General features: G+C 40.3%; 1 protein-coding gene across 13 annotated transcripts in view; it reads left to right on the forward strand.

Annotated features, from left to right (window-relative positions):
- The window catches only part of ANK2 (ankyrin 2), a 371,582-nt gene that overhangs the window by 110,010 nt on the left and 234,627 nt on the right, over positions 1-26,945 (forward strand). For 10 of the 13 annotated variants that reach the window (XM_074823482.1, XM_074823461.1, XM_074823481.1 and 7 more), the window contains exon 1: positions 12,316-12,445. The exons of the other annotated variants lie outside the window; for them this stretch is intronic. In XM_074823482.1, the coding sequence (XP_074679583.1) occupies positions 12,365-12,445 (81 nt within the window). In that variant the 5' untranslated portion in view covers positions 12,316-12,364. Of the gene's footprint in view, positions 1-12,315; positions 12,446-26,945 lie in introns of those variants that run through there. 13 annotated transcript variants of the gene reach the window in all.

Genomic DNA, 26,945 nt, shown 5'->3' on the forward strand with positions numbered 1-26,945 from the left:
AGCAGAGGAGTCTAACTTCCCACCAGACACCATGCCTATTTTTACACAAGAAAAAGATTTCTTTTGATTGCCAAAATGATCATAGTGAGTTAGGTTTGCTACGATACATCTGTCTCAGGTATTTCTGTGGGCAGCAGTCATGCTAACACAGCTTTTGGGAAAGGCATTTATTGAGGAAGATGACGTGACAGTCATCTCCAGTTGCTGTGAGTGGCCATTCTGGACACCGTTGCCTCCCCAGAGCTGGCTGCTGAGTGCCCCACACCACCCTGCAGGCTTGGCTCCAGAGTAAATGATGCTCCGGAGACTGTCCTTGCTCTTCACTGCCAGAGTTTCCCTACTGAGAGACAGGGAGCTAAAAATAAATGCATTTGTTTCCTTGTATGCTTTGGCTTAAGGTACTATAAACAGAAAAATTATTCTAAGATCAAATGTATTTAGGCTGTTCACAGTACAACATATGAAGGAAAGACTTATTTTAAGGTAGAAGAATATATAGTGTAGCCATTTTCCTTGATTTTTTTTTTTTTTTTTTTTTGCTATTGCTAGAATGATTCATCCTGTTACTCACTGTGGGGGTGTTAATTGCCACATTGTAACAGAAGTGCCATTTCCTTAAGGTGAATCTGAGAGAGTAGGGCTGCTACATGCGGGGTACTAGCAATTTCTTTAGAGGAAGTGTCAGCTATAAAAGATGGTCTCTTCCAGTGTGTTTCAAAAATTGAGCTCTGTATTGGGAAGTATGTGTCGATGTTAAAACTGATGTTTATACTTAAGACTTGTCATTGACTTGGTTATTAAATATTATTTACTTGCAAGTTGTTATATCATGATCAAGTCCTGCTTATCCAGTGCAACCTAGAAAGCTAATGGCTACATTAAGTTAAAAGATTATAAAATAAGAAAAAATCAGTTTAGTAAGTGTCCATCATCTCTAGGAATGCATTTCTTGCATATTTGAGAATTTTAACCTAAAATGATTTATTGTTTAAAGATGACTAAATGAGGTAAAAAACTGCAGATCTCGGGTTTTTTTCATTGTTTTACACTTCATTTTGCAGGATAGGTAAGCTTACAGACTCTTGTATAAGGTTATAATTACACCACTCCAGCATGTATTTTAAGATCATCACGATACAGAAAAGCACTTAAATGTGATTAAATGCTTCACTGAATTGGAACCTCCCTAAACGTTGTACTTAGCTGAGGACAGAGCTGTAGAAGGGCCACCTGAAACTCAATTTCTTCTGTGCCATTTGCCAGCATAGCTCAGAGCAGCCTCTGGGACCTGTGGGGTCTTTTTTGTTGACCGTAGATGACCGAGGCACAGAGCGTGCTGCCTGTGTCAGTTTGCTACAACAGCAAAAATTCCAACCACAGCCTGGGTTTGAGTTCCTCTTCAGTCTAGCACTTAAGAGCAAAACTGAGGACCTACTCATATCTGTGCACCAAATGTCTTACCTGAACCTGAAGAGAACACCTTAGGAGTCGGTGGTGTGTTTTTTTTTTTTTTTTTTTTAATATTGTGGAAGTGGTTATTTTTAAAGTATTTTTTTATGAAGTACAATACCTGTGGGTGAAGAAAAGGAAGTACTTGTGACTTTTAAAATGTGTGTTTAATTTGAGTACATATTGGTACAGTTCCAAAGAGAATATTTTCTAACAAGATGGATTTTCAGTAGAAGAATGTCAGATTGACGTGCTGCAGTGTTCCTTTACAGTAAGGAAAGAATAAATTCTTTGTTAAATGTTACTCCAGTTTTTGTTGCTAAATATATAGACATGCAATTCTTCTCTGGAAGTTGAAGGAAGTGTTTTTTCACTCAAGGCAAGAAACTGTCCCAGATATTTGACTAAAACACTTCAAAATGGAACATTGTGGCAGGAAAAAATGAGGTGCAGGAAGATGCCAGTGTAGTCAGGCATAGAATGGGAAGCTTTTTGGGGGAGAGCCATCACTCAAGGTCTCAGTATTTTGAGATACAGTGATTTCATTGGTTAAGAAAGCATCAGGATTTTCTCCTGCAGACCTTGAAATTGTGGCTTGAAGGGGGGCTCATGCGATGAATGCTCAGGTGCTTTCAGTCCCATTTACCACAGGGGCTTATGCAATATTACCTTCTTGATCTTGGGCCCAGAGAAACAGGGCTGTGGGATACCTTGAAGGATTCTATCATGTAATGGTAATAACAGTCACTGAAAGTAAAATCTCATGGAGAGCAGTAAAATCCTACAAAAGATCAATTGACTTAACAGAATGTCTCCACTGCGGTGCAGAGCTCAGTACTGTAAGTGGCTGCCTTGTGTGTCTGAATCATTTCCTTTGCTCGTGGGTGGACTCAAACTGCTGTTGTGTCCTGTGTTAATAATTGTCTCTTGTGTTCACAAGATCAGTTTATAACAGGATGCGTTTAGTTATATCCCTGTGACAGTGTACTGTTTCATGGGGTTGGTATATGGAGTTGAGCAATTGGATACAGTAGCTTTGGAGACAGTTGGTAAGCTCCTAGGGTGTCAGGGGTTTGTTCTAGTAATGATTTAAAAAAAGCCAAAGGAGTTAGGGTCAGTGTTGGGATTAAGTCAGAAGAACTCATGGCTCCTTATCTTGTCTGTGATATATATATTTTCAGTTAATTAACCTTTTATTTTTCTTCTGAAATAATTCTTTCTGGCCCTTTTCTGTTTTGAACAAGTTTCTAATGATGAATTTGCTATCATAAAGTAAAAGCTATGTACCCAAGATAGGATATCACTGAAAATGGCAGTGACTGTCAAATTGGAATGTCTCAGTCTCTGAACCTGTATTATATTTGAGTCCTTACTCATTTTTTGTATATATACACTTAAAAACTACACTGAAAGGAGTTAACTGAGAGTGCAGAGTTAGAAGATGCATTTGCAACTGTTTGGCCCTGTCATGTGTGTACATCGTGATACAGTCTTCAATTACATGTGCCCATAATACTTTTCCCACCACCTCCTGCTGTATTTGGTGCACAAAACAGATGATCTGGGTTTAATGAACAGCTATTCAATAGCTTGTTTCCTTCTCATTATTCGATTGGTGGCCCTAGGCCTTATTTACAACATGTTGTTCAATCCCCCCTTTGAAGACAGAATTATTGCTCCCTTGGGGGCTCATCTATGGTGCTCATCAAAGTAATATGCAGAATGTTGAAAAACAATTATTTTTCATTACCTTCTGTTAAGAGACACAATTATTCCTATTCAAATAGATGGGATGCTGAAAGACAGAGATAAGTGATGTTCAAGTTTTGATTATGTTTGGACCCTTGGTTCAGGAAAATGAGGACTTTTGTTTTTCAGAAAGATTGTATTCCATCTCACTGATTCCAGTTATAAACTGTCCTCTTCACTTTGATTATGCCTGAGAGTTTTTAATCCTTTGAAGAAAAGAAGATTTCTCATAAGCACCCAGAAAATGAGAAACTTTCCTGTGAACAGCTTGTTTTTAAGCACCTGTCTTGTATTAAATATGAGGTCAGGGGTAGATGTAGCAGCATGACTCCCATTATCTGATAGGAAGTTCAGTTGCCCTAGCTGTGAAGCCACCATCCTGTTCCCAGTCCTACAGTGCCCTAGACTGTGTCTTCCAATTTCTTTAAAAAAATCTGCAAATCTGGTAACAGATGCCCTCACTCTGTATCTCTTGCCGATCCCATGGTGTAGCCATATAAGCCCTGACTGAGCCAGGTGGTTCTAGTGAAATAACAGATATGCAGTGATATGATTAGACTGTGTAATGCATTAATACAGGTTGAATTAAGGTTACATGAGTACTATTGCTATTTACTTTTCCTACTTCTGGAACAGTAGACAACCATCTGCTCCTTCTTAGTAATAATGGCAGTAGCTTCATGCTCAGTGGGTGAGCCGCTATGCAATTTGTCTAGAGACTTTCAAAATATTTGCTGATTGTAGATCTTGACGTTTTTCCCCCCAGTTCTGGAGGACACAAGGCTTTAGGAAGCACTGATTTTTCTGTCCATTTCCCCCTTTTCAGCCTTACAGTGTGATTTCTCTGCTCCTCCTCTGCCACTGGTGCCATTCCTAGATTCAGTCCTGCTTCTGCTCCCCTGATGTTGGCAATCCTGTTACCCTTTTTAATCCTGTTACCCTTTTTGTGCTTTTTGATCCAAAGCATGTGGATGTAAAATCTTCAATAGCTGAACTCTTTCAGATGAATGTTTCCAGTTTGTCTTGAAACAGCCAGTATAAAAACCCCTTAAATTCAAGAGGTGGAAGTTTGATTAGAGTATTATACAAGAAAATGAAAACAGTACCTAGTAAGAGAAGGTTGCATATAGCAATCATAACTATGTTATACCTGTAACAATTTCAACCTTAGAGGCTCACTTGAGTACCTGGCAAGTGAAAACATTGTTAATTTTTTTTGGTTATATTCTGAAAATATACCACCTTTCTTTTGCAGTTTTTGCATGTTAAATGATACAAGGTAAACATTTATTCTAATTTTCCTTGGTGTTATAGCTGACTTCAGATTTCATTTCTGGTAATCTTTGCTAGATGAACACAAAATCTCAACTCCTTTATTCCAAAAAACCCCATAAATTAACAGTTACCCAAAGAATAAACATTCAAGGCATAAGAGAAGAATGCTTCTAGCTAGAAAGCGTCCTTGGTAAATGTCTGGTTACTATAGCAATTGCCATGGAGCATGTGACCAGCATGATAATTGCAAGGTACTTAAGAGCCTTTTCTCTTGCATAAGTTTGATGTCTTCTAAACAGAGGTGTTACATGAGGTCACATATACTCAACTGTAACTACCAGATGGATGGGTAACTCAAACAATCAATTTGCAGCTCCCACTGGGCAGAAAATGGTGCATTCAGTTCATGGCTTTTAATGTGTTTGATCTACAGCACACTACAAGTGTGGAGAGGAATTTCTTTTCCCCAGTCTAACATTTTTCAAATCTGCATTTTGCCTATCAGTTTGTATGTGAATCTTTGCTGTGTATGTGTTTTGTGGGGCACTTCAAACTGCAGACAATCATACCTCTGCAAAACTTGGCTGACAGTTATAATGCAGATAATGCTAGAAATGTTGTATAATCCCAGCAAACAAGAGGTGTTAGTACTGAAGGACAAAGTAACTTAGTGTTTCATTAAAATAACCATTTGTTTTAAAGTTAATTCTTTCTTTAGACAATTACTTTGTCTTGTGAGTTTGGTGGCTTGACATTAATAATGCACTCTTTCTAACAAAAAAAAGCGGGTCACATTTACATACTGCATTACTGACTTTTTAATGGGTATAAATGGGTAATAGGTAGTCTCAGATTTATTCCAGCATATAGCACTGCTGATTTGACTTTGATCAGTGTTTAAAGGCTGTTAAGAATCACATTTAACAAATTTTAAATATTGATATCTCCTTGCTGCTTCTGTGGAATGACAGTTTTCTAGAGCACAGAAGCAACAAGGAGTAGAGCCAAGTGATTAAATATATATATACTTTTTTTTAAACACATATACAAGTTGTTGACAGTATCAAATTCAATTTGGAAGTGTTTACTTTTGAAAGAAGAACCTTTTCTGTAATACACACTTTCAGCATTACTGTGCATCATCAACTATGGTATATTTGACTGATAAGAGGGTATTGTTGCTTTACACCAAGAACATGCAGACAGCTATTATCTTTGTTTTGAGATTGCTACTAACAACAGATACTCATCTGGGGAAAGGAGTTACCCAAGTGTGTTGCCTCAGAAATATTTCCTGGCTTTCTGCTGTGTGGAAACGAGCAATGCCAGGTGTTTGTGCTGTGCCACTGGTAGGAGGCTCAAGGAAAGAAAGTGAGGGCCCAAAGGGCACCCCTGGTGTGGCGTGGGGAAAAAAGGGGCTGGGTTTGCTTTGCTGTCCGCGGCTGGGGTGCTGAACTCGGAAACGAGGAGTGAAACGGAGTGGAGATTTCTGATTTCTTTTATTTTTATTGGTTTGCCTTTTCCAACATGATTTATTAAAAGAATGGAAGTACACATCAGCTGTATTTCTTGGAAGATGGCTTTGTATTACTTGGCTATCTTACTGTCCTGAGAAGATTCATTACCAGGTCCATCATAGCTATGTAACGTAAATCCAGATTCAAGGAAGATCACTTTGTCGCATGTTCTAGACGCAAACGCTAACATTCCAGTGCTTCTTGAGCACAACATAACGGCTTATTTTTAATGGAAAGCTGTGATGCATTGTTGGAGGAATCTGCTTCTTAGGAGATTACAGTCAGAATTCATAGACAAAAACCACCGATCCACCTCTTTGGTCACTGTGCTTTTTTAACACTTTTTTGTGAGTTATAATTTGGGCTAGAACTCAGCTTTTCTTGTTGTAAAGGTGGTTCATCTCTTCCTCTTGCCTGGTCCCATCCTCAACTATATATAAGAAAAAAGTAAGACTGTATTCAGGATTTTGCTTGAGGTAGCAAATATCTGGAATGATAGATCCTGCTCAGGTCCCTTAGTGGAGCTGTGTGGATCCTCAGCAGGTCGGGCACCCACCTGTACTGCACCCCAGGCCTCTGTTTCAAGTCTACTTGCATTGACTGTTGCTGCATGTCCTCAGTCAAGCACAGGTAGCCAAGGGTTTGTGGCCATACAGTTGATCTGCTCGGAATCTGTTAGCAGTAGTCATTGACGAGTGGTTCAACCATCGGTCTTCCATTTTTAGTTCTTGTTCCATGCTGATGATTGGAAGCTATGTTGGAGAAAATGGAATTAAATTGATATGAATTGACCAGTTAGATCTCTTTGTTGTTTCACCCCCTCTGTCTCTGTCAAGAAATGAATCCTTTCGTACCAAGGAGCGCACACAATTGAGGAAAGAAATTTAGTTGTATCCCCTTTGCATTAATCAAAAATAATAAGAATTTTCTGTGGTCTCTGAGTCAGGTGGTTTAGATTAAAAGCCCTGCCTGCACCTGGCATAAGGCTGTTTATTATATTAGTGGGAGATATTTTTGTGTTCAAATGGTAATGGTTGACTAGGCTGGATGAAGTCAACAGTGTAACTCCCCTTGTTTTTCTTGGGGCCAGGATTTCACTCAGAATTTTTACACAGAGCAAACTATAGGGGTGAAAAATAAACATGTGCCTGTCAAGTTAAAAAGGAATAATTTGATTATATGTTGAACAGGGTAAAACTATTTTCCTTGGTTTCTTCTTTTTTTTTTTTTTCTTGCTTGCATCTTTGTTTTTATGCTACTGATTTGGTTTGTGCTGTGTTCATTGAGGAGGGAACAAATAGGGAACAGTCATATAGTGGTGTGTAAAAAAGCTCATTTGTGATCCGTTATTTAACCTCATTTCATCATCATAAAAATCATTTCAGACCTTTTGGTATAATTGAATAAATGTGTACTTTAACTCTTTCCTATTACAGTTTGATTTAACGATTTCAGTGGTAAACCATAGATGGCATTTTCATTCATCTCTGGTTCACTCCATTATTCTTTTCTTATCAGGGTGGGACAGATGGAAGCCGAGGGTTCAGCTCAAGGTAACCAGCAGAAACTCCTGTAGTGTCCATAAAATCCCAGATGATCATCTGTGGCATACTGCTGAATAGATGCAGACTACTTACTGCCCATGACAGTAAAAGTTTGGGTTTTTGGGCTTTGGGGTTTTTTTTGGTATAATGCTAAACATAGAAGCAACTAAAAAAATATAGGTGTCACCATTTTAAGAATAACAATATTTGCAATTACTCAATTGGAACACCTGAGTATTTTAATGCCTTTAACAACTACTAAAAGCGATGCACTCTTCAAACCACTGCAGGATCAAGGCTCTGTATTTGTAGCATCATGGGATAGTCGAGGTGGGGAGGGGTGCAATGCCTATCTCAGATCAGTGTTGGCTAGGGCAGGTTGGTCAGGGCTGTGTTCAGTCAAGTTTTGGGTATTTCTAAGGATTGAGAATTCATAGTCTGTCTAGGTAATCTGTTCCTTTATGTTTAAAAAGTCTTTTTCTTCTGTTTAAATGGAGTTTCTTGTATTTCAGTTTGTGCCCATTGTCTCTTCTTCTGTCACTGGGCACAACTAAGAGCTTGTCTGAGTCGTCTTACTTCTCTCCCATCAGGTATTTGTACACATTGATAAGATCCTCCTGAGCGTTCAGTTTCCAAACTGTGAAATGTGGAAGTGTTCTGACTTACTGACAATGATTTTTAAATTATTTTTTTTAAAGTATAGATAGACAGATGCAGAATATGAAGGAAGGTCAGGGTATAGAAAGAAGTCCTACTTTAACTATAAGAGAAGTTTCTCATTTTCGTTGTAATGGTGGGTTTTTAGACATCTTACATTTAATGGATCTGCTGCAGTTAAATTCAGTGGGAATAGAGCTGGCCTTGTAGGATTAAATTTTTTAATTGTGGAAGTAACCAGGAATGATATCGTAAGGAATGATTCTGGAAAAAGAGAAAGATGATTTTTCTTTTAGGAAAGCATGACTTCTGTGGTAGAAAAGGGGAAGCAAGTTGACCGCCTGACAGTGTAGGCATGCCTGATCTAGTTATAAGCCTGATAGCTTACCCAGCCAGCAATCCAACTGCAGCATCACAGAGCTCAGTGTGGGCTAGCGTCATCTGCCAACGGTTGTAAAGAGGACATTCTTCTTTGGTTTCAGTTTACATGCTTATGTGAATGCGTTTGGGAGTGAGGGTCCTAGGTCTGGAAAACACCCAAGCAAAACTCAGTAAGAAAGCCCTTCCAACTGACTGCCCTTATCAAATTAAAGGGATTCATTTAACACTGCTGCCATTACTGCTAATGTACTACAAAAAGCTTCTGGCAATGCTTGCGGAGAGGCTGGCCAGCACTTCGCTGAAGAACTTGTAGGGAGTTGCTTCACCTTTTTGGTGCATAGTTTCTTTTCAGCTCCGTAAAGTAAACTTAAGCCGGGGTGAAACCCCTTCATCAAAGCTGTATGAAGGGAGGTAATTGTATGTTGTCAACCTGAAAGGTTGCTCACTAGAATGTGATTCAGATGTCGAGTGGATTTAAGGGACTTCAGCTAAGCACCTGGACTTCAGTGTAATGAATACAGGCCTTCAAACAACATAACCGACAGGATATATCTGTGGGAAGTTTCCATGCACTAATCTGTCTGATCATCTAAACCCTCATTCATGGGAACTGCCTGATCATAAATTATTAGCCATTGATCCTGCGCTAGCTCTGTGGGTTGATAGATATCCTTTTTATAAACTGCTGAGGGGTGATCACATATGTGACTGCAGCTGTATGTTTCATTACTTCCTGTGCAGTTCCCCATATTAGAAGTTTGATTATAATTTTTCAGCTAATAAATTTTGTCTTGTGAAGGAAATGCAATCCCCATGCTGTATTTTTTTTTTTTTCCTGACAGTTTTAAATGAGGAAGAATGCCTTCAGCAGTCTTGAATATTTAGGACTTACCGGGGTGTTTGGGCACTTCTTTGAGACAGTTTGTGTGGTTATTAGACCTGAGCTTGTGTCAATTCACACCAGCTGTGAATCCCTGGTTGGCTAGGTTAAGTTGGTTAGGTTTCATGCTGGTTTTCTGGGATCGTGGGTAATGAAGAGTACTGATGTGGTGTACTAGGCAAGAGCATTTGTTTTGCTTGACTACATGTAAAACCACATTGCCAAAGGTTTTTGCCAATTGCCCAGGATTTGGGGACATGAGGTGAGAGCAGTTAAGGTTAATGAAGTCGTCGTCCTTCAGTAAATTTGTACATGTGAGTTTGTGCTGGTTTTGTAGCTCTCATCAGTAAGTATTTGAGATACTTGTCGCAATAGGCTTTTCTAGTACTTTGTGGGCTCGGTTGCCCTTTATGCTTTATTTCACAGGGAGTGGTGTGGCTGTGCAAGTCTTGTGTACTGATAGAAGAAAAGGAAAGATCAGGTGAGAAATGTGCAGCTTCATGATAGACAATTACAGGCTCGTTTCTTAACATGAGAGATCCTACTCTGTCTGCAGTCTAGCTTTCTAGCTAACCACTGCTTAATTCCCTCTATATTTTTACCCTGGCATGGACTTATGTGAGGACGGAGTACAAAGAACTGGAAAACTTAAATCATGAGATTGAAAATCCTCAAACAGTGTCTTTCTCTCATTTCTTTCTCACACCTTACAGCCTGCACTTTGCACCAGCTGCCTCCCAGGGGTATTGGCCTTCTGCTATTCATGGTGACTACTAGGGACTTCTTCCTTCCACAAGGCATCAAGCCTTCAATCATACTTCTTTTCTGGGCTGTCATGGAATTCTCCTGCAATCCTGTTACCTTTTTTTCCTGCTTGAAGATCAAATAAATGTAGAATTAAAAATGTAATAGCAAGTCCCATCTCTTCAAGGGACAGAAGGACAAGAGATGGATTTGGCTGAGATGCTGTGTTCTTCATCCCATTTACATCACTGCACTGTCACCTCTGAGTTTTCAGATCCATCATGTGTGATTTAATTTTACTCTGAACTTACGTTCAGAAATATCAGTGATTTTTTTTTTTAAATTTTGCAAGAAACATTGTTGTATGAAGAAAACACACAATACATCATCATTGCATACTTCAACAATCTGCCTTAACCTAAGTATCACTTCTTAGTGGGATTAAACAATATCAGACAAAGACAGTAAAAGGCTTAGTTCTGTATGAAAAAAGGGCTGGGGAGGGTGGGTGAATTTGTGCAAGATTTGACAAAAACGTGCAAGCGGAGATGACCTCTTTTTTCAAAAATATCATTTGTGTGCAGAGTAGGTTTGTTTGTAAATTAAAAGAATAACCACATCTCTACAGGTTTCACAAATGATTTCCATGAATGTCTGACGCTGATAACAAATGACTGTTGTATGTCTTCCCCAAAATACTTGCTGTGACTGTGATTGCAGCTCTAATTATGGCATAACAGATGCAGTGTTGTATAGCACCCGCCTTCTTCAAGATTTGTAGCTCCCTTTACTTTTACATGAGTTATTTCTCTTTTAAGTGTAGAATTTACTACTGCTAGCAGTAACAAAGAAGTCAGTCAAAGTAAGAAAAAAAAAAAAAGGATTTTCAGATTGTTACACTGCTTTCATTGTTTTTGTGCTGCAGATGTTCGTTGTGTTAGCAGTCAGTGTGTTTGTGGGAGAGCGTATTCATGCCTCATTGGGTCCTTTCCACTTTCTCCAACCTCTCCTCTGCTGACTAAGCAGTTAAAGTGACTTTTTTCTTTTGTCCCCCAGCCTTTGCTGCTCTTTGAGAAGGAGGGCAACTTACTTGGCTGTTTTGTTTAGTTGTTAGTGAAACAGTATTTTTTTTTTTGTTTTTAAGGTATTCACCAGAAGAAATAGAAGAATGCATTTGCAATTCTCACATGCATTTACATGTGAATGTTGCTGTGTTATTCTTTCACAACAAGGAGGAGGTGATTTATTTTAGTAGTACAAACTATTGTCTTATGCTGTGCCAATCATGCTGCCATTGTGTGTTGTACTACTGACAGTGAATCATCTCTTAGATGTTACAGTCACGGCCAAATACCTTGCTTCTGTGTATGGGTTTTCAGATGAGGAGTGAGTAGTGGAGGTGAGTTGGGATGTGGGATGCCCTGGACAGGGCCAGGTATTTCTCCCTGAACACTCCAGCCATGCAGTGACAAGCACTGGTAGTTTCTCAGGGCCTGTGTTTGGTAATTTCTGAGGAAGGAGGACAGAACCTGCTCTTGATGGAAATACTTTCTCTGAGCCTCTTTCCTCCACCAACCTCTTAATTTCCTGGTTCCTCTACAGAAATAAAGCAAATCACAAATCTCTGCTCAACAAGTGTCTAACACATTATACTCGCTCATTCTTTCTCGTGTGCATTTTTCAAGGACTTTCACCTTTGAGGGCTCATTCTGAGGGGGGAGAGAAGAGCTGGGGAAACACTGGCCCCGGTTGCCCAGTGGCTACCCCCTCCCTCTAGCCGCTCCAGGCCAGGTTGGACGGGGCTTTGAACCGTTTGGTCTAGTGGAAGGTGTCCCTTCCTGTGGCAGGGGGCTTGGACTTCGACGATCTTTAAGGTCCCTTCCAACCCCCACCCTTCTGTGAATCTAAGGACGCTTCTCCCTCCTCGGCAGCCCCGCGGCGGGGCAGAGCCGGGAGGCCGCTGTGCCCCGGGGGTGGCCGGGCTGCTCCCTCCCCGCCCCACCGGGCGTCCCCGGGGCTCGGCGGGACACCGGCGGCCCCCGCCCCGCCGCCGCCGCTGCCACGGCAACGCCGCTGCGCCCGCCCCCGGCGGGTACCACCCTCGGCAGGGGCTGGGCGGCTGGAGGCTTTCATGGCACGGATCGGCGCCGGCAAACCTGCTCGCTAGGATGAACGAGGAGGCAGCCCAGAAGAGCGACAGCGGGGAGAAGTGCAACGGCGGTAATCAGAGGAGGAAAAGACCCAAGAAGGTGGGGCGGGGGGCCGCGACCCGGCGGCGGCCGGCAGCGGTGCGGGCTCGGGACGCGCCTCCAGCCTCCCGCGCCGCCTGGCCTTGGCAGTGAGGGGCGGGGGGGGGGGGTAGGAGCGGGGTTTTGGGGCAGCAAGAGTATGGCGGGGCGCGGTGGGAGCGGGGCGCAGCGGCTCGGCCGATGCTCAGGTGTGCAGCCGGGGAAGGGCTTTATGGCTGTTGGCTCGGTAGCCAACCTGCTGGTACGCCACAAGCGAGGGGGATCGCTCTGTCACGACAGAGGAATTGATCGTGTTGGGGTAACTGAACTGAACGGTTAACCAGAGGGTTGTCTGGTTTTGTGGGTTGGGTGTTTTGGTGTGTGGTTTGTGGGTTTTTTTGGGGTTTTTTTTGGTTTTTTTTTTTTTTTTTTTTTTGTAAACAGCTGTCTGTTTTGTTCAGTTAGAGTTGGTTTCATTGGGCAGTGGATGCCACTCAGAGCAGGTTTCCCCGTGCTCCTCTTAAGAAAGAGGGCAGCTTGTTTTGGCAGAAGGAACATCAAACCGTTCAAATACGTGATGGTATTGACTTGTGTGCTTCTGTCCCTTTTTCTTCAAGTGATACAGATGCAGGTTTATAAACCTTTAGTTTGTTCTTCTAGAGATGTTTGTTAGATTGGATTATAAGCAATCATAGAGAGATACATTGCCAGCTTTTGTACAATCTGTGGTAATTCAGTGATGCTAGTGAAAAATAACTGGGTAAAAACGTGAATTGTCCAGCCACACCCAGTTTCCAGGGCACTTTCTCTGTGTGTGCAGTCTCTCTTTTATAAATGGTTGATTTGCAAGGTATAGTGTGCATGCTGCTTCAACCCCACTGCTTGAGGTAATTTCTTTTTAATGGCTTTAATTGTAGGAAACCATTTATTTCTGTTTGGGTTTTCTCTCTCCTCTAAGAGGAAAGATGTCCGTGGTTCTGCATAATTATGACATAAACTGGCTTACAGCTATTCTCTCTTCCCCTCCCTTTTTTAATCTTAATTGGTACAACGTGAGTTATACCTACTGAAATGTGTGGGACTTCTTGCAGGATGAGGAAGAATTTAATTCATACAAAGTATATTCACTGATTAATTCTTCAGTCCCATATTTTGCATGAAATTTGCATTTTAACCAACATTGAATATAAGTAAGACAAATCGCTACAAATGGAAATAATATATAGACCTGCAAAGAGGCACTTATTCAGGGACTATTGCAAGGGTTTTGACCTGGTGAAGAAAAGCTGGTTTGCAATAGGTGACACTTAGGCCCCATTTTATAACAGAGGGAAGATTCTGTACATATAACCATAAGGGCATGAGATTAATCCAGTCTAAGCAAGAAATTGAACAAAAACATCCTCACCCCACCCCACTGTGCTTTGAATATTGCCTGGATCTCCACACAGTGGGGGATTTTATATAGCATGTTGGCCTTATATTTAAGCACAACCAAGCAGCAGAGGGAATATCTGCTTCATCTTACCCCTGAATTTGAAAGGTTTGTTTGTGGGGGTATGTAAATCCTATGAGGAAGCAAAAATCAAATGATAAGTGCGTACCCAGCATTTTTATTTGACTGTTAGATAACCTGGGAACAATATCATATTGGGGGAGAGGTTTTAAAGATGTAAGGAATTGAAGTGGGTGTTTCCATCTTTTCTTTTTTATCCACGTATACGTGGTTTCTTGTTTTTCCATTGTTTTCTAAGTAAAGTGGCCCGGAGTCTTTCAAGGTTGAAACATGAGTATACGCCACTGCTGCCAAATGAGTGCTTAGAAAGCATCTCTTGTATTGAGTCTCCATATTCAGAGTCTTCCAACAGCTGATGCATCTTCATTTTTCAAAAACATAATAAATGTTTGGGTATCTTTTTAAAGTTATCTTTTACAATTAGAAAATATTAGTTGGGCATTTTCAACTGACAAATGTAAACCTAAAAATTGTTAATAGCTCAGTTTGAATGCAATAGATGTTGGTGCCTTAGGTCTAGTATGGCATTAGTTCTCATGAAGCTTTACCCTTAGCGACTTCACAAAGAAATCTAGCTCTAGGCTTTAATATTCCTTTTTAAATTCTAATAATATTTTTTTTAATACTAAAAATAGATATTTTTTTTTGTGAGACAGAGACACCTTGGAATAGCCAAGAGAATAAGAATTCCAGATTGAATTCCTCTGTGTTTTGTCTAGGTGGGCGCAATTTCTTTCAGAGATGAAAGTGCCATGTGAGAGAACTCCAAAATCAGATGTAGCCTGTTTTCAGGTCCTGAACTACTTTTGCTGAATGAAGCTGCATTGCGCCATCCAACATGCCCTCTATCTGTTCTGTGGAAGTTGATCCCTTTTGTGTGGATAATTAAATATTAATTGAGCCAGATGAGTTTGATCTATGTATTGGGAGACACAGAGAGAAACGCATCTTGGATACAGCATTCAGCTGGATCTTCTATATTCCAGGAGGGTGTCCTAGCTAGGAAGCAATGTAGGGCTTTCTCTAATTTTCTGCAGTACCCCAGGGGTTTTTTTTGTGCACATGCATTTTTAAAATGGAACAAGATGGGAAAAACTGAAATTTTGGTAAAAAGGAGAAAATGACTACCCACCCCAAACCAGATTTAATCCTTGTGGTGATGTTTGTGGGTTTGTGCATTCCGGTGAGTAAGCGGGCTGCCTTAATGGGTTTGTGAATCCAGCAGTAGGGTTGAGTCCAGTTTTCCTGTGGTACTTTGCCTCCACATGATAACTGGGATATAGTGCAATTTTTTTCCTGGGAAAAAATCGTGCTACATTCCTGTGTTCATTCAGTTCCAGGGTCAGAGAGCATAGGATGCATTCTACTGGAGGCAAAAGTGAACAGAATGGCCTCACGCTGTTGCTGGTGTAACTGTATGGAAATCCAGTGAGAACAGCATTTGGTGTGCATTGGTCCTCTCGTCTTAGTAGCCCATTTGTGTTGACGGAGTAGCGAATATGACTTTATAAAACATCATTTTTTTTGAGGCCACATTTCTGTATTTTGCCAGGTGTATTGTGAAGTGCCCAAGTACCAAATTCCTGTAAGTCCTTTCAAGGATGTTTTTGTCATTACAGAGTGTTTTGGATGAAAAACAACTACTATTGGTCATCATGTAGAAAATGAAGCGTATTTCTGTATCTCATACTAAAACCACAGATGGCAAAGGGGTTTCCAGAAACCAGAGGTTCTTACTTTGCTGATCATAAAGCACACACCATTGATGGATCGAGGCAAAAATAATCCATTTTCGTTCATTGTGGAATTCTAGTCTTGTTACTTTTATTGTTCATTATTTAAGAGAAATTAAAAGCCTGGAGTCAGGCTCATACTGTAAAAGACTTGGAGGAAGTTGTAATGCTGGTATAAAGGAAGATAAATGAGACTTCTTTTTCTAAGCTAAGCATCTCTTATTTTAAATGTATCTATGGAAAAAATTAAATTGGATGTATTAGGTGAGGTACTTCAGTGAAAGTTATATACTTGCTGATGGAATCGTTACAGCGTACAAGCTAATGCTTTTAATTAATTTTGGTTAGCTAAGACTATTCATTCCATGCATAAGGTAATTGAGAACCATTTTGAAATACAAGTGCAATGTTGGTCACCTATGTTCAAGAACAAGAATCCAAACATACACAAAGCATGCAGAAGGAGATTGCTAGAAGAGAAGAGAGTCTGTCTTACGTAAAAACTAGAAGAGTTTGGCTTTAGTATGTTAAAGCAAAAGGCTATCTGAGGGGAAGAGGAAATGAGGCTCTTCAGCAGCCTTCTAATAGGTTTAACCAGGTAAAGAGCCAGGAGAAACTTGATTAGTTATTAATGAGATGTGATTTCTCTAACGTATCACTGGACTGGATTCAACTGAAGGAGGTTCTGCTCACTCCCATGTTCCTGTGTTTTCACCTATGTCATTTATGGTGCTGTAATAATATTATACAACAGTTTAATTGATAGTAAATGTGGCTATTTAAATCTTCTAAAGTGTTTGTTTACCTGGTTATTTCACTCTTCTAGCTACCAACTTTAGTGGAGAATTGAATGCCATCAGAAGAGAAAATTGAGCCAGTATCCATCTCTCCCTAAAATCAGTATGGGGGCTTGTATGACAGCAGTTCCAATCTGCTGGGTGGTGTTTCCTCTAAATTGCCTTCATTTCACTCTTGCGAAGTCCCACTTAGCCTTCTGTAGTTGCTGCTATTTCCCTCGCTATCCCGTTATTACTGGTGACGGACAAATAGCTGTGGCAACACTGCTGCTTGCTGTACTGTTTGATGATCCAACTGAGATGAAACCAGAGTGTGTCTCCTCTTCTAAGAGAGATCGCATCCTCTAGTTTGAGAAGAAAGAAGGTTTTCCTTCAGGTGATACACAGTAAGCTGAACAGGCAGGAAGAGCTAATGAGGAAAACCACTTTTCTTTCATTCAGGACTAGGATATCTAAAAGGCTTTATCACAAAGCAAAAGTGGTAGTTATGAGCTAACCCAAGTCAGTGGTGTTCAATATTGTTAATTTTATTAGTAACATAGCTTCTGTAAGTCTGGAAGGTTTTCTTCTTTCAGCTGAGCCAGTTTTAGAGAACTGGAACTACCTTGCTTTCAATTGAGTTAATCCAAATCATATGAAAGTAAACAAGCAGAGAAATGGTGCTAGAATTTGCTCTGGAAAGAAGAGAATAGATGGAGAAAAAGACAAACTTATTTTTAGGTCATGGAGGTAAGAGACAGGTTTGGGAAGAGACTGTTAAGGATCAAACCAGATGTATTCCTAGATGTCTGCACTACATTTCAACGTGGTTTGCACTATTGTAAATCTGATGCAACTCCACTGATATTCTTGCATTATTGAGATCAGGTTTTGATTGTTCCCTTTGCCTTTTCTTCCTATCATAAGGCTTCTGGCACATTTTATGCCATGTATCGTAGCTACAAATGCTTTGATGTATTTTTACTTTTCTCCTTTCTTGCCTGTCTCATCTAGCTTTAGTTGCTACATGTAATGTTAACAAATGTGTATCTATCCCACTATGAGATGAAGTGCCTTACTTCTATGCCACTATTTGCCACAGAGCAACCATCGCTTTTGATGATTGCATCGGCCCAACGCCCTGTGCTACTCTCATGGCAGCCCCATGGTGGTTGACACTCTGGAGAAATTACCATTTACTGACAGCAGTGAGACAGGGAAAATAATGATGGGCAATATAGCTGAGCATCTGGACTACAGTGTTTTGTGGTGGTGGTGTTGTTTTTTTAGCATTGTAAAGCGTGTAAGACAGAGAGCGTGTGATACTGGCTGCATAGCTGAACCTGTCTTTTCTAGATCTTTTATGTTCTAGTGTAAGGATCACTTCAGGTGTTATTGTGCTCTGTTGTATTGATGGAATAAGCAATGAACAAATGGTAGAATTGACACAACTACTTATAAGGTTACATTGATTCATTGCGGGCTTTAAAGTTAATATGTATATTGCTTTTAAAGATGTTGTGGGTTTTTGGCTTTTTTTTAAATGGAATAATAGGAATCTACAAAGGGATAGAGTTATTTTAGTGTATTAGCATATTTGTGCAAGTGCTACATTTCACAGATTAAATACTGTGGAGATAACAAGGAGGAAATCATCTGGATAAGAGTGGTGAATTTTGTACAGAACCGCGTGATGTGTTGAGCCTGCATCCGCCTGCCACACGTTCTGGGCTCCTGATTTATCATTCACAGTTCTTGCTCATTTTCACCAATGTTTGGCAAACATCAATTGAGTCAGAGAGGCAAGTCCCTTTTTCCCCAGGCAGCTTCCCTTTCTCCCTGCAGGATGCCTGGGGCTGTCAAGTATCGCACATATTGTATCGCATTCGCACATCTCGCAGCCCCGTCACGCCTTCCTGCAGGCCAGCAGCGAAATGGGCTGAGCTGGGCTTTCAGGCGGCAGCTTAAAGCTGCCTGTCCTGGCTCTCTGGGGATATTGGGGTCCATGCTGGAGGCAGGCACGTGCTCCCTCTCTGCCTCCCCTCCCGCTGGTTATGCTGCAATCTGTGTGTGATGAAAGAGCGTCTGGGAGAAGGATTTTAGCAACAAGATAAGTCGGTGAGAAGGCCTGATACTTACAAATATATCTGTAGTGAGTGTTCTGTTTGGTCTTCTGCAGATTTGTTTGGTTTGGTTTTGCTTTTTTAAAAATCTTACCTATTGAGCCAGCACTGGACCACTTCTTTCTTCAGACGGTGTCCATTCAGCAAGATGTGTATGCAAGGCCTGGCTCTTCAGCTGACTCGCACAGCAGTCAGGGGGTGTATCAGCAGCCTCTCGGGTTCTCTGCCTCTCTTACCTGCCTGTCCCTATCAGAGATGGCATGTGTTGTGCAGCTCTGTGTCCCTGCCTCCGCTGGGCATGCTGTGTTGATGCTTTAGACGGCATTTCTGGCTAGGAAAGTTCTTCCACGCTACAAATTGAGACTGACATATGCAGTGCGTAGATATTTAGGCTAGACACTGGGAGCCCTAGAGCTCTGAAATGCAAGGAACAGAGGGAGGCCGAGAAAATAATAAGATGGCTAGGGGCTCTTACAGCCTCATTTACTTGCAGGAATTAATTATTTCAAAATGTTTCCTAGCTGATTAATTGGGTTGCTTTTGTCTTGGTGACAGAAATTGCTAAGCTGAATGTTTGAATTTACTATTATTATTTCTACGCTGTGTAGGAATAATCCAGTATTTCTATACTTCATTTTCAGTAGAAATTTGCTGTACTGTTTGTTATTCGTTCAGTGTGACCCTAGTCATTTTGCATTTTCTCATTTATTTCCACATGGTTTCATTGTGCTTTGGCACCAAATACAGGAGGGAAAAAAATTTTTAAAAAGTAGATGGAGATGGGCCATTTTTTAGGGCTCCCTCAGGGTAGTTTCTAAAATTGCATGAGAGGGGCAATGAATTGCTTCAGGTCACTTTTTTGTAAACAAGTCATAGTAGAGAATACATGTAATTAATTTTCAAATTAATCTTTCTCTCTTGTAAGTGTGATTTGGGAAGATAGAAATGTGGTATTACATTTTTGCCTTTTAAACAAAAAAGCAGTGAATCCTTACAGGCATTTCAAGTCAAATGTGCGGGCATTGATTAGTCTTCCCCAAACCTTGAAATAAAAATGCTCCTTGACCATGCAGCAGTTTAGGGGGAGTAAAGGTAGATGCCTACCCTTGCTATCTCACCTTTTCTGTAGCTTCTTCCCGCTCGCCTGCAGTTGGGTTACGTGCAGGTAAACAATTTGTAATCTACTTATATTTTTTTTTTTAGTTTAGCTCACACACACACACACACACGAAAATTTAGTTCATGAATGAAGTGCTCTCTGGAGAATAGGGTTGGCTCCTAAGGAAATGATAGAGTAAACGGCAGTAATTGCAGTTTGAAATTATTTTCTAGGTTAAACAGCATATAGGTTTCTGCCACAGGCTAAGTATTTCAGAAGTGATTGGTTGCTTTTATTTGTTTCATCCAGTCTTGGATGGCATGTGTTTATACTATGCTGTAGTACTGGATCTGAGCAGTGTATGGATTTAAACTGGCCCTGCAACAATGTAGCTTCATTATCAATTAAATCTGCTAATTGTTCCACTACTAGGCTTTCTTTAAGGTGGTGTTTGAAGTATGTGTTGGTTGAGGCAGTGAAGAACACTGGTGATAATTTGAAATACATAAATGAAAGTGCGAACTGATGAAGTTTATAAACAGTTTGCCCTTCTGTAGAAGATACGATTCCGAACCTTGTTTGTCTCTTAGTGTATTAATTGTGCTGCTTTCCTGTGACCAAAAGACTCTGCTAGTCCCTCTTTTTTTAACATTTTAAATATCTAATACATCTGGCAGATTTCCATATCAGAGAGCAGATGTCAATGTATAAATGTCAAGAAACACTGGCAGTTATTCATCATGCAAATCATTAGAAACCTAATCTGACTGTCCTGGTAGATACATTGCTATGATCCAATCAAAAAATGAATGAATAGGCACAAACATCAGGAGAAGCGGGCTATGGGTTGTGTATGTATGCGTTTGGATATGTGGTGTTATACTGTATCTCGGTCTGTTTGTGTGTGTTTTTTTCCAGTGCATGGCAACAGAGCACAGTGGGCCATAGTCTCTGCTAGATGTCAGCGTAGGTTTGTTACAGCTGGGGGGAGGCTCTGCCAGCTTTCATCGGCTGAGGGTCTGGTCTCTTGTTGCTGTGTACCTATGCAACAGAGCAGAGCATGGTGAATATCAGAAAACAGAAGCGCTGGAATAGGCACAGATTTTCCAATCAATCTATGATTCATGCTCATTAGCTTTGAAACACTGAAGAAAGACGCTTTATGAGCTGGCATTTCCATTTGCGCTTTAACTGCTTTACTCATGCTGGAGACAGGGTGATGACTACAGCATTCGCAAAAACAAGTGAAAGAGAAAGATGGGAAACGCGTTCTGTGCCTGCTCTAAAGGTCACTGCCCTGCCAGAGACTTACTGCTCCAGTTAGAGATCATGGCCTCCCCCTCAGCCATTAGAACTGATAGTGTGTTATTTTGTGTGAAATACAATTTAAACGGGTTAAGCGGAGAGTTGAGTCACCCGTTTCCTTTGGTGCTCTTCAGTGTTGGGAAGGAAAGGTGTAAGTATCCTCCCCTTGTACCTTGTGCTCCCTGCCTAAAAGACAAGCACAGCTTTTTGTTGTTTCATTTATTTTTAATTAACTGCTTCTAATGGTGCATAGGTGTTTTCCAGGGAAGCCCTGGCGCTTGCAGAGCTTGCAATCACTGTGATTGTGTTTGGAGGTATAAGTGTGTGGGGGGTTATGGTTAATTATATTTGAAGCTGTGTATTTGTACACGCCTCTCTCCCCCCGGTCGTCAGCATAACTGCTTTTTTCACAGCAACATCACCAACAGAAGCAGCAGGCGAGGGCTTTCAATTGTAAAACAGCTGCCATGAACTCATTATGCACTAATGTATACTGTAAAATGCAAGATTGTTCCTTTGCAGTGTGAGCTTAGGAGTGCGGCCCATTTGAAATACAGTTGACAGCAATTAGGATAGTGATGTACAACATGCCTTTCCTAGAAATCATTGTTATAAACCAGTTACTACCCCTGAGCAGAAATAATGCGGTCTGGCTCATGTTTATACAGCAGCTATATGAATGGTATCCCAATTTTTTTGGTGAATGAACAAAAAAATCCTGCTGGAAATCTTTTCTGCACAATGTACCTTTATCCAAATGGAAACCAGATACATTTAATTAAAAAAAAAATCACTAAATGAAAGGGGTAAATACAATTAAAGTCATCTTTTTAATTGGTGTAATTGATGTGATGAAGATAGGGTTACAAACCAGTTGAGTATGAATTAGAGTCAGTGAAGCTTTATGTGTTGAGTGTTGATGCTGGAGACCAGAGTTAATGGATTGTTCACGTGGGTAACTGGCGTTTGGACTGGGACCTTTGCTTATTTTCTCCCATCCTTCTTGGGAAGATTGATGTGATGATGAATTTTTTTTTTTTCTCTCCTGAAGAGAGGGAACAAATGATTAGTCTTTTGCTGAAACTTTCTGAGAAAATAGATGCAGTTCATCTCCCCAAAAGAGAAGCCCTAGTTAATACAGAGGGAAACCAAACACTTCAGACTGGGATAGTATCCAGTCTCCAAAGTCCGTAACACAGCTGTGACATTTTTAATCTCATTTAGCAATAAGTTCTGAAACTGATGGTGTTATGGGTTTGTGTTTCTCTGTTCCCAGACTGAGGCCACAGTTTGGCAAGTGGCATAAGATGGCCACCAGTTGAATTGGGTGTGGCTTGTCCTCCCTGGGAACCAGAGTAAGAAACTGGCCTGGGTTTGAGCTCCCTTATTCCTTTCTGTAGAGCAGACAGGGTGGGAAGGGTTGAAAAGGAGTAACTGGGAGGGGAGAGAAGGTGGAGCTGTTACTTGTGTGATGGTTTCAGTGCTTGACTAGATCACTAGAGAGAAAATGCTGGATCTTTTTCACTATTATGTACTTATAAAAAACCTTTGTTGGAACACTATGAAAAGCATATAATTATTTGGTGCTTTTTTCTGTCTAAAATGTGATTTGTAGAAATACAAATGAAATGAGTGTTATTTACATTACTATAATGCACATGGTTCAACCCAGTGAGATTGGGCTGCCATTCTAATAACGGTGGTATTAATGTACAGTCATTTTCTCAAATAGCATTTTTCATCATTGCAGCTAATGTGCTTTATAGAATAAAACTGGTATTACTGCCTCGTGCTGTAGTCAGATGCTTTGCAGAGGTTTGCCCAGGGCAGCCTCAGGCACAAGTGCCAGAACAAGGCTGATCCTCAGTTCTCCTGCCTCTCTTCCACTGCTAGGGATCAGCTTCAAGGGCCTTGATTCCCCACACCGCTGCCTCTTTAAAACCCTGCCTCTTCTCTTTGCTCTGTGTGCCCTGAGCTTTTCACCTGAAGACCTTCTGAGTCCAAAGTCTTTTCTCAGAGGTCACACAAAATATTCAGGAACTCATTCAGGTTGATTTTAACATTAATATCTTGAGATGTGCCCTGGAAAGCTGCATTCAGACAAAACCCACAACTCATTTTTAGAGCCTGAGTTAAAGCTTGCTGAAGTTAATGGCTTTGAGATTCAGCCCATCAGGAATGAGTTGAATATTTCCTTGTTTACCCTTGATGTTTATGGCATGTAGCTACATTAGTAGCTGAATTAGGGCTAATTTTCAATATACTTAGAGCTTGGATTGATAAAATCTGGAAAATATTTCCTTGTTACTTAGTAAAATTATCTGGATGGTTTTATTGCAATAATAATGACAACCATTAGGATATATTGATGTTTGTGGAAAACATATAATACCATCAGTCCTTTCCCAGCTTCTGCCATGAAATTCAGCAAAGGCATACCTGTAGATACATACAGATACTGATCTTACTGAAGCATGTCAATTTGCATTTAAAGTAGAAAAGCAACGTTCAGCTATGATGTACCTGTATCTCAGTAGTAAGGACTGAATAAGTCCATCACGTATTGCGTTGAGGTGGTGAAATGTATGGGTGGATTATTTATTCCAGATGGCATTAAAACGATTTCTTTTGGGGAGAATTGATTATTTTCACTGATATTTTTTTTTTTAAAGAACAATACATCAAACAGTAGCTCTCGCTTCTGATTGCCTATTGTCAGTTCTTTTGTGTTTCACTTTATGCCATTGTCAATATCCAAGGATGTATTTCCCATGCTTTAGTCCTAAGTGAAGCATACCTCTGTGTTCTGTCACATGTGGCACTGAAGCATCTTGCTCCTTTTTAAAGGCATTATTAAACTCGCAAGATATGGCAGTAGCAGAATTCTACTGAAGGTTGCCAGAGCTGGTCAATATGTAAACAATTAGTTTTTCCAGCAGTAAGGAGAGTCTGTATAAATTTGTAACAAACATTAAGATTAGCATGACATGATAACTTGAAGATTAACGTGAATGAAATATGAATGGAAACGCATGGGGATGTGGTAGTAAACAATTGGGACAATAAAATAAGGGTTCGAAGCATAGCCTCTATTGGTAATGCAGCAGAATGGAAAAACCTACTGTTTAAGTCCAGGCTAGAAGGACTGTGCTATGAAAAGTCTACTGCGAAGATTGCTTGGTCCCAGAAGACGCTGTATCCATTGACTAGAGGATAGCAAAAGAGTTTCTGCAAATCATATCTGCTGTTCCTTTTCTTGTTAGCCCATTGGGAAACAGACCTACATTTTAGACAGAAAAAGGGAAAAACAGGCAAGTAACAATGCTTTGACTTAGATTTATGGAAGCTAAAGTACGCAAGATTCTTACTACCCTGTGATGACTATTTGACATCTAAGGAGTATAAAAGACATCTCCAAAGCTTGTTCACTGTCACTGATAAAGAACAACTCCAGAGCTGGTGAGAAATCAGTAGCTGCCCTCCCTTGTCCTCTGTGCTGCAGGTGATGCTGTCCAGATTGCTCTGCACACTCACCTTGGTGAATATGAGCGTGTAAGACTGCAAGTGAATGAAATTTGTAAGAAAATGAGTATGAGTGGCAAAAAACATTTACTTAAAGTCTTTAAAATAAAATAAATATCAGGTTCCTGCTTTGTAACCCTCAGAGTTCTGTTTCACAAGCCTCCCAGTGTTACTGGAAATAAGGATGAGTTTTTGGAAAATCAGGCTGTGTGATTGTTTCCAAAATATGAACTGAGGTGCCTCTTTATTGTGCTTGAATTTGAAAATTCTGATGCTGCCTTGTTATGTCAGAGAAAGCCTCCGACCTATGAAAAGTTTAGTGTGACTGGTTTGAGGAATTTGTTTCACACCGTCAGAAGGTGACTTCAGCAAAACTGTTACGCAGTTCTGCTTTGCTGAAAGCCTTCATTAGAATTTTTTGGTGTACAGATATTGCAGTCTTCAGGATAATCTGAAATGTGGTACAGAAACATAGTGCTCCAAGGACAACAGGGAGGGCATGTTAATTGTGAGATGCCTTTGTGACGGCTTCACTTATGACAGACATGTCATTTTAAGACAGACAATGAACTTCTCTCATTACAGAAGTAATGTCAAGGGATATGGATGATGTTATTGCATGCTTGTGCTAATGGAGAATAAGACTTAGGTTTTATTGTAGCTCTGACATGTTTTCCTGTGATCGGTGTCCAGAATTTCAATCTCATGGTGGGTGTGCTTGAAAGTAGTGGGAACGGCAGTGCTGCGTGAAGGCAGTTGTTAGCATTAGATGAGTGTGGACCCGAGGAGCTCTAGAGCTGCCCTGGGGGCTGCGTTTGCAGAGTGAGGTTCTGATGCAGAACAAGACAAAGGAAATTCCACGTGTGGAAAACCCTTACAAATAGTGACAGGGTTTATCTGGGAACAGCAGTACCCAGTGTGATTGTAAGAAATGAAGAAATTTTTAGGCAAAGGAATTAGCATTTACAGTAACTTTACTTACAAATGAGTAAATTTTTAATCTGGAGAGGATGTTGCCATTTACAAATTTTGCTTGTATGCCAAAACTCACTCTACAGTCCTTGTTGTCAGAGCAGCAGCAAGAATATATGTTTCAGTGTGTTTCAGCAAACTCTGAAGACCCTAGCAGGAAATGTCAAAGTATGATCCCTTCCCTCTTTCAAATTTATTTTTAAAAGTATTATTTTATTTTTGGTCTCATGGATACAACTATAACTATAAATATTTGTTCTGTTACTGATAGTTATTGCTGAAAAAAACTTTAAAATTCCATTTAAATTAAATTTTGTCTTACAAAACATTTCAGAACAGAGGTGAAAGAAACAGACTTTCTTTACATTGATCTCATTCAGCATCTGTTAAAGTTGACATAAATCTTCAGGTTTGGCCGCAAAGTAGGTTCACATAATTGCTGAAGACCTTTGTCCACTCCAACCATGCAACGTGTCACTCCATGTAGTGTTCAGCGAATTTTTTTTCTTAGATTGTTAAATGCCTTCAATGTATCTGTCTGCTCGAATAAAGAAATATTTCTTCAGCTGCTCTAAATGAAGAAATGTTTCTGTAGCCTCTGGGAATTTACTAACTGCAGAGGTTTCACGATCGGATTGCTGGCATGTAATGTAATTTCAGTGAAATAAAATGGAGACCCGCAGAAGAAAAAATTATGGAGAGGCTCTTAGGAAAATGACTTGAAATCCAAAAAAGAACTACTCTTGAAAGAGAATTGCATTTTGTTTCTAAAAAATATGAGGTTTTTGTCAGCATCTCTCTGATCTTTAGACATAATTTTGAAAACACGATTTATTGCCCCCTTTTCTTCATCTCTTCTCTTGATATTTTTAAGGATTATGCCTAAAATCTCTGTCTCGCTTGACTCAGCTGCTAGCCAAGCATTTAGTTCAGAATTTATTCAAGCTATTGTCCTTGTGTTCGTTGCATTGTTACCACTGTGCAGGTGCTGGGCTTCCTGAGAGCAGGCATCACAGCAGGTGGTATCGGTCCGGACATGGTCAGCCTCACAGCCAGGATTAATGAGCAGCGACTTCACCACCCAGCAGCAGCTTCCTCACTCACCTTTTCAGTCTTTAGGAGAAAGAGCTTCCCTTCCCCCACCTCGTCCCCAGTCTTTTATCAATCGACCTTTATACATGTGAGATCTCTGCTAATTTTCACATATTTGATGCCATGTGTTGATGTATACATTTTTATACAGATAGTGACATTTTATGTCATTCATATAAAGCATGCTAGTTGTGAAGAGTTCAATGTTCATTCTGAGTATAAGAAACATAGATGTAACATTTAGACACTGTGCTTAATTGTTCTTTAGTGATCTTGATATGTACAGAAACAGCAGTAAAACTATTAGCAGTATGATGTGTGTCTGGAAACAGCTAAAGATTTCCTCTTAGAACAAGATGTAGGTGCTTTCCATTTTGTAGTAA

The sequence above is a fragment of the Strix aluco genome, chromosome 4 (genome assembly GCF_031877795.1).
Source record: "Strix aluco isolate bStrAlu1 chromosome 4, bStrAlu1.hap1, whole genome shotgun sequence".
Classification (NCBI taxonomy): Eukaryota; Metazoa; Chordata; class Aves; order Strigiformes; family Strigidae; genus Strix; species Strix aluco.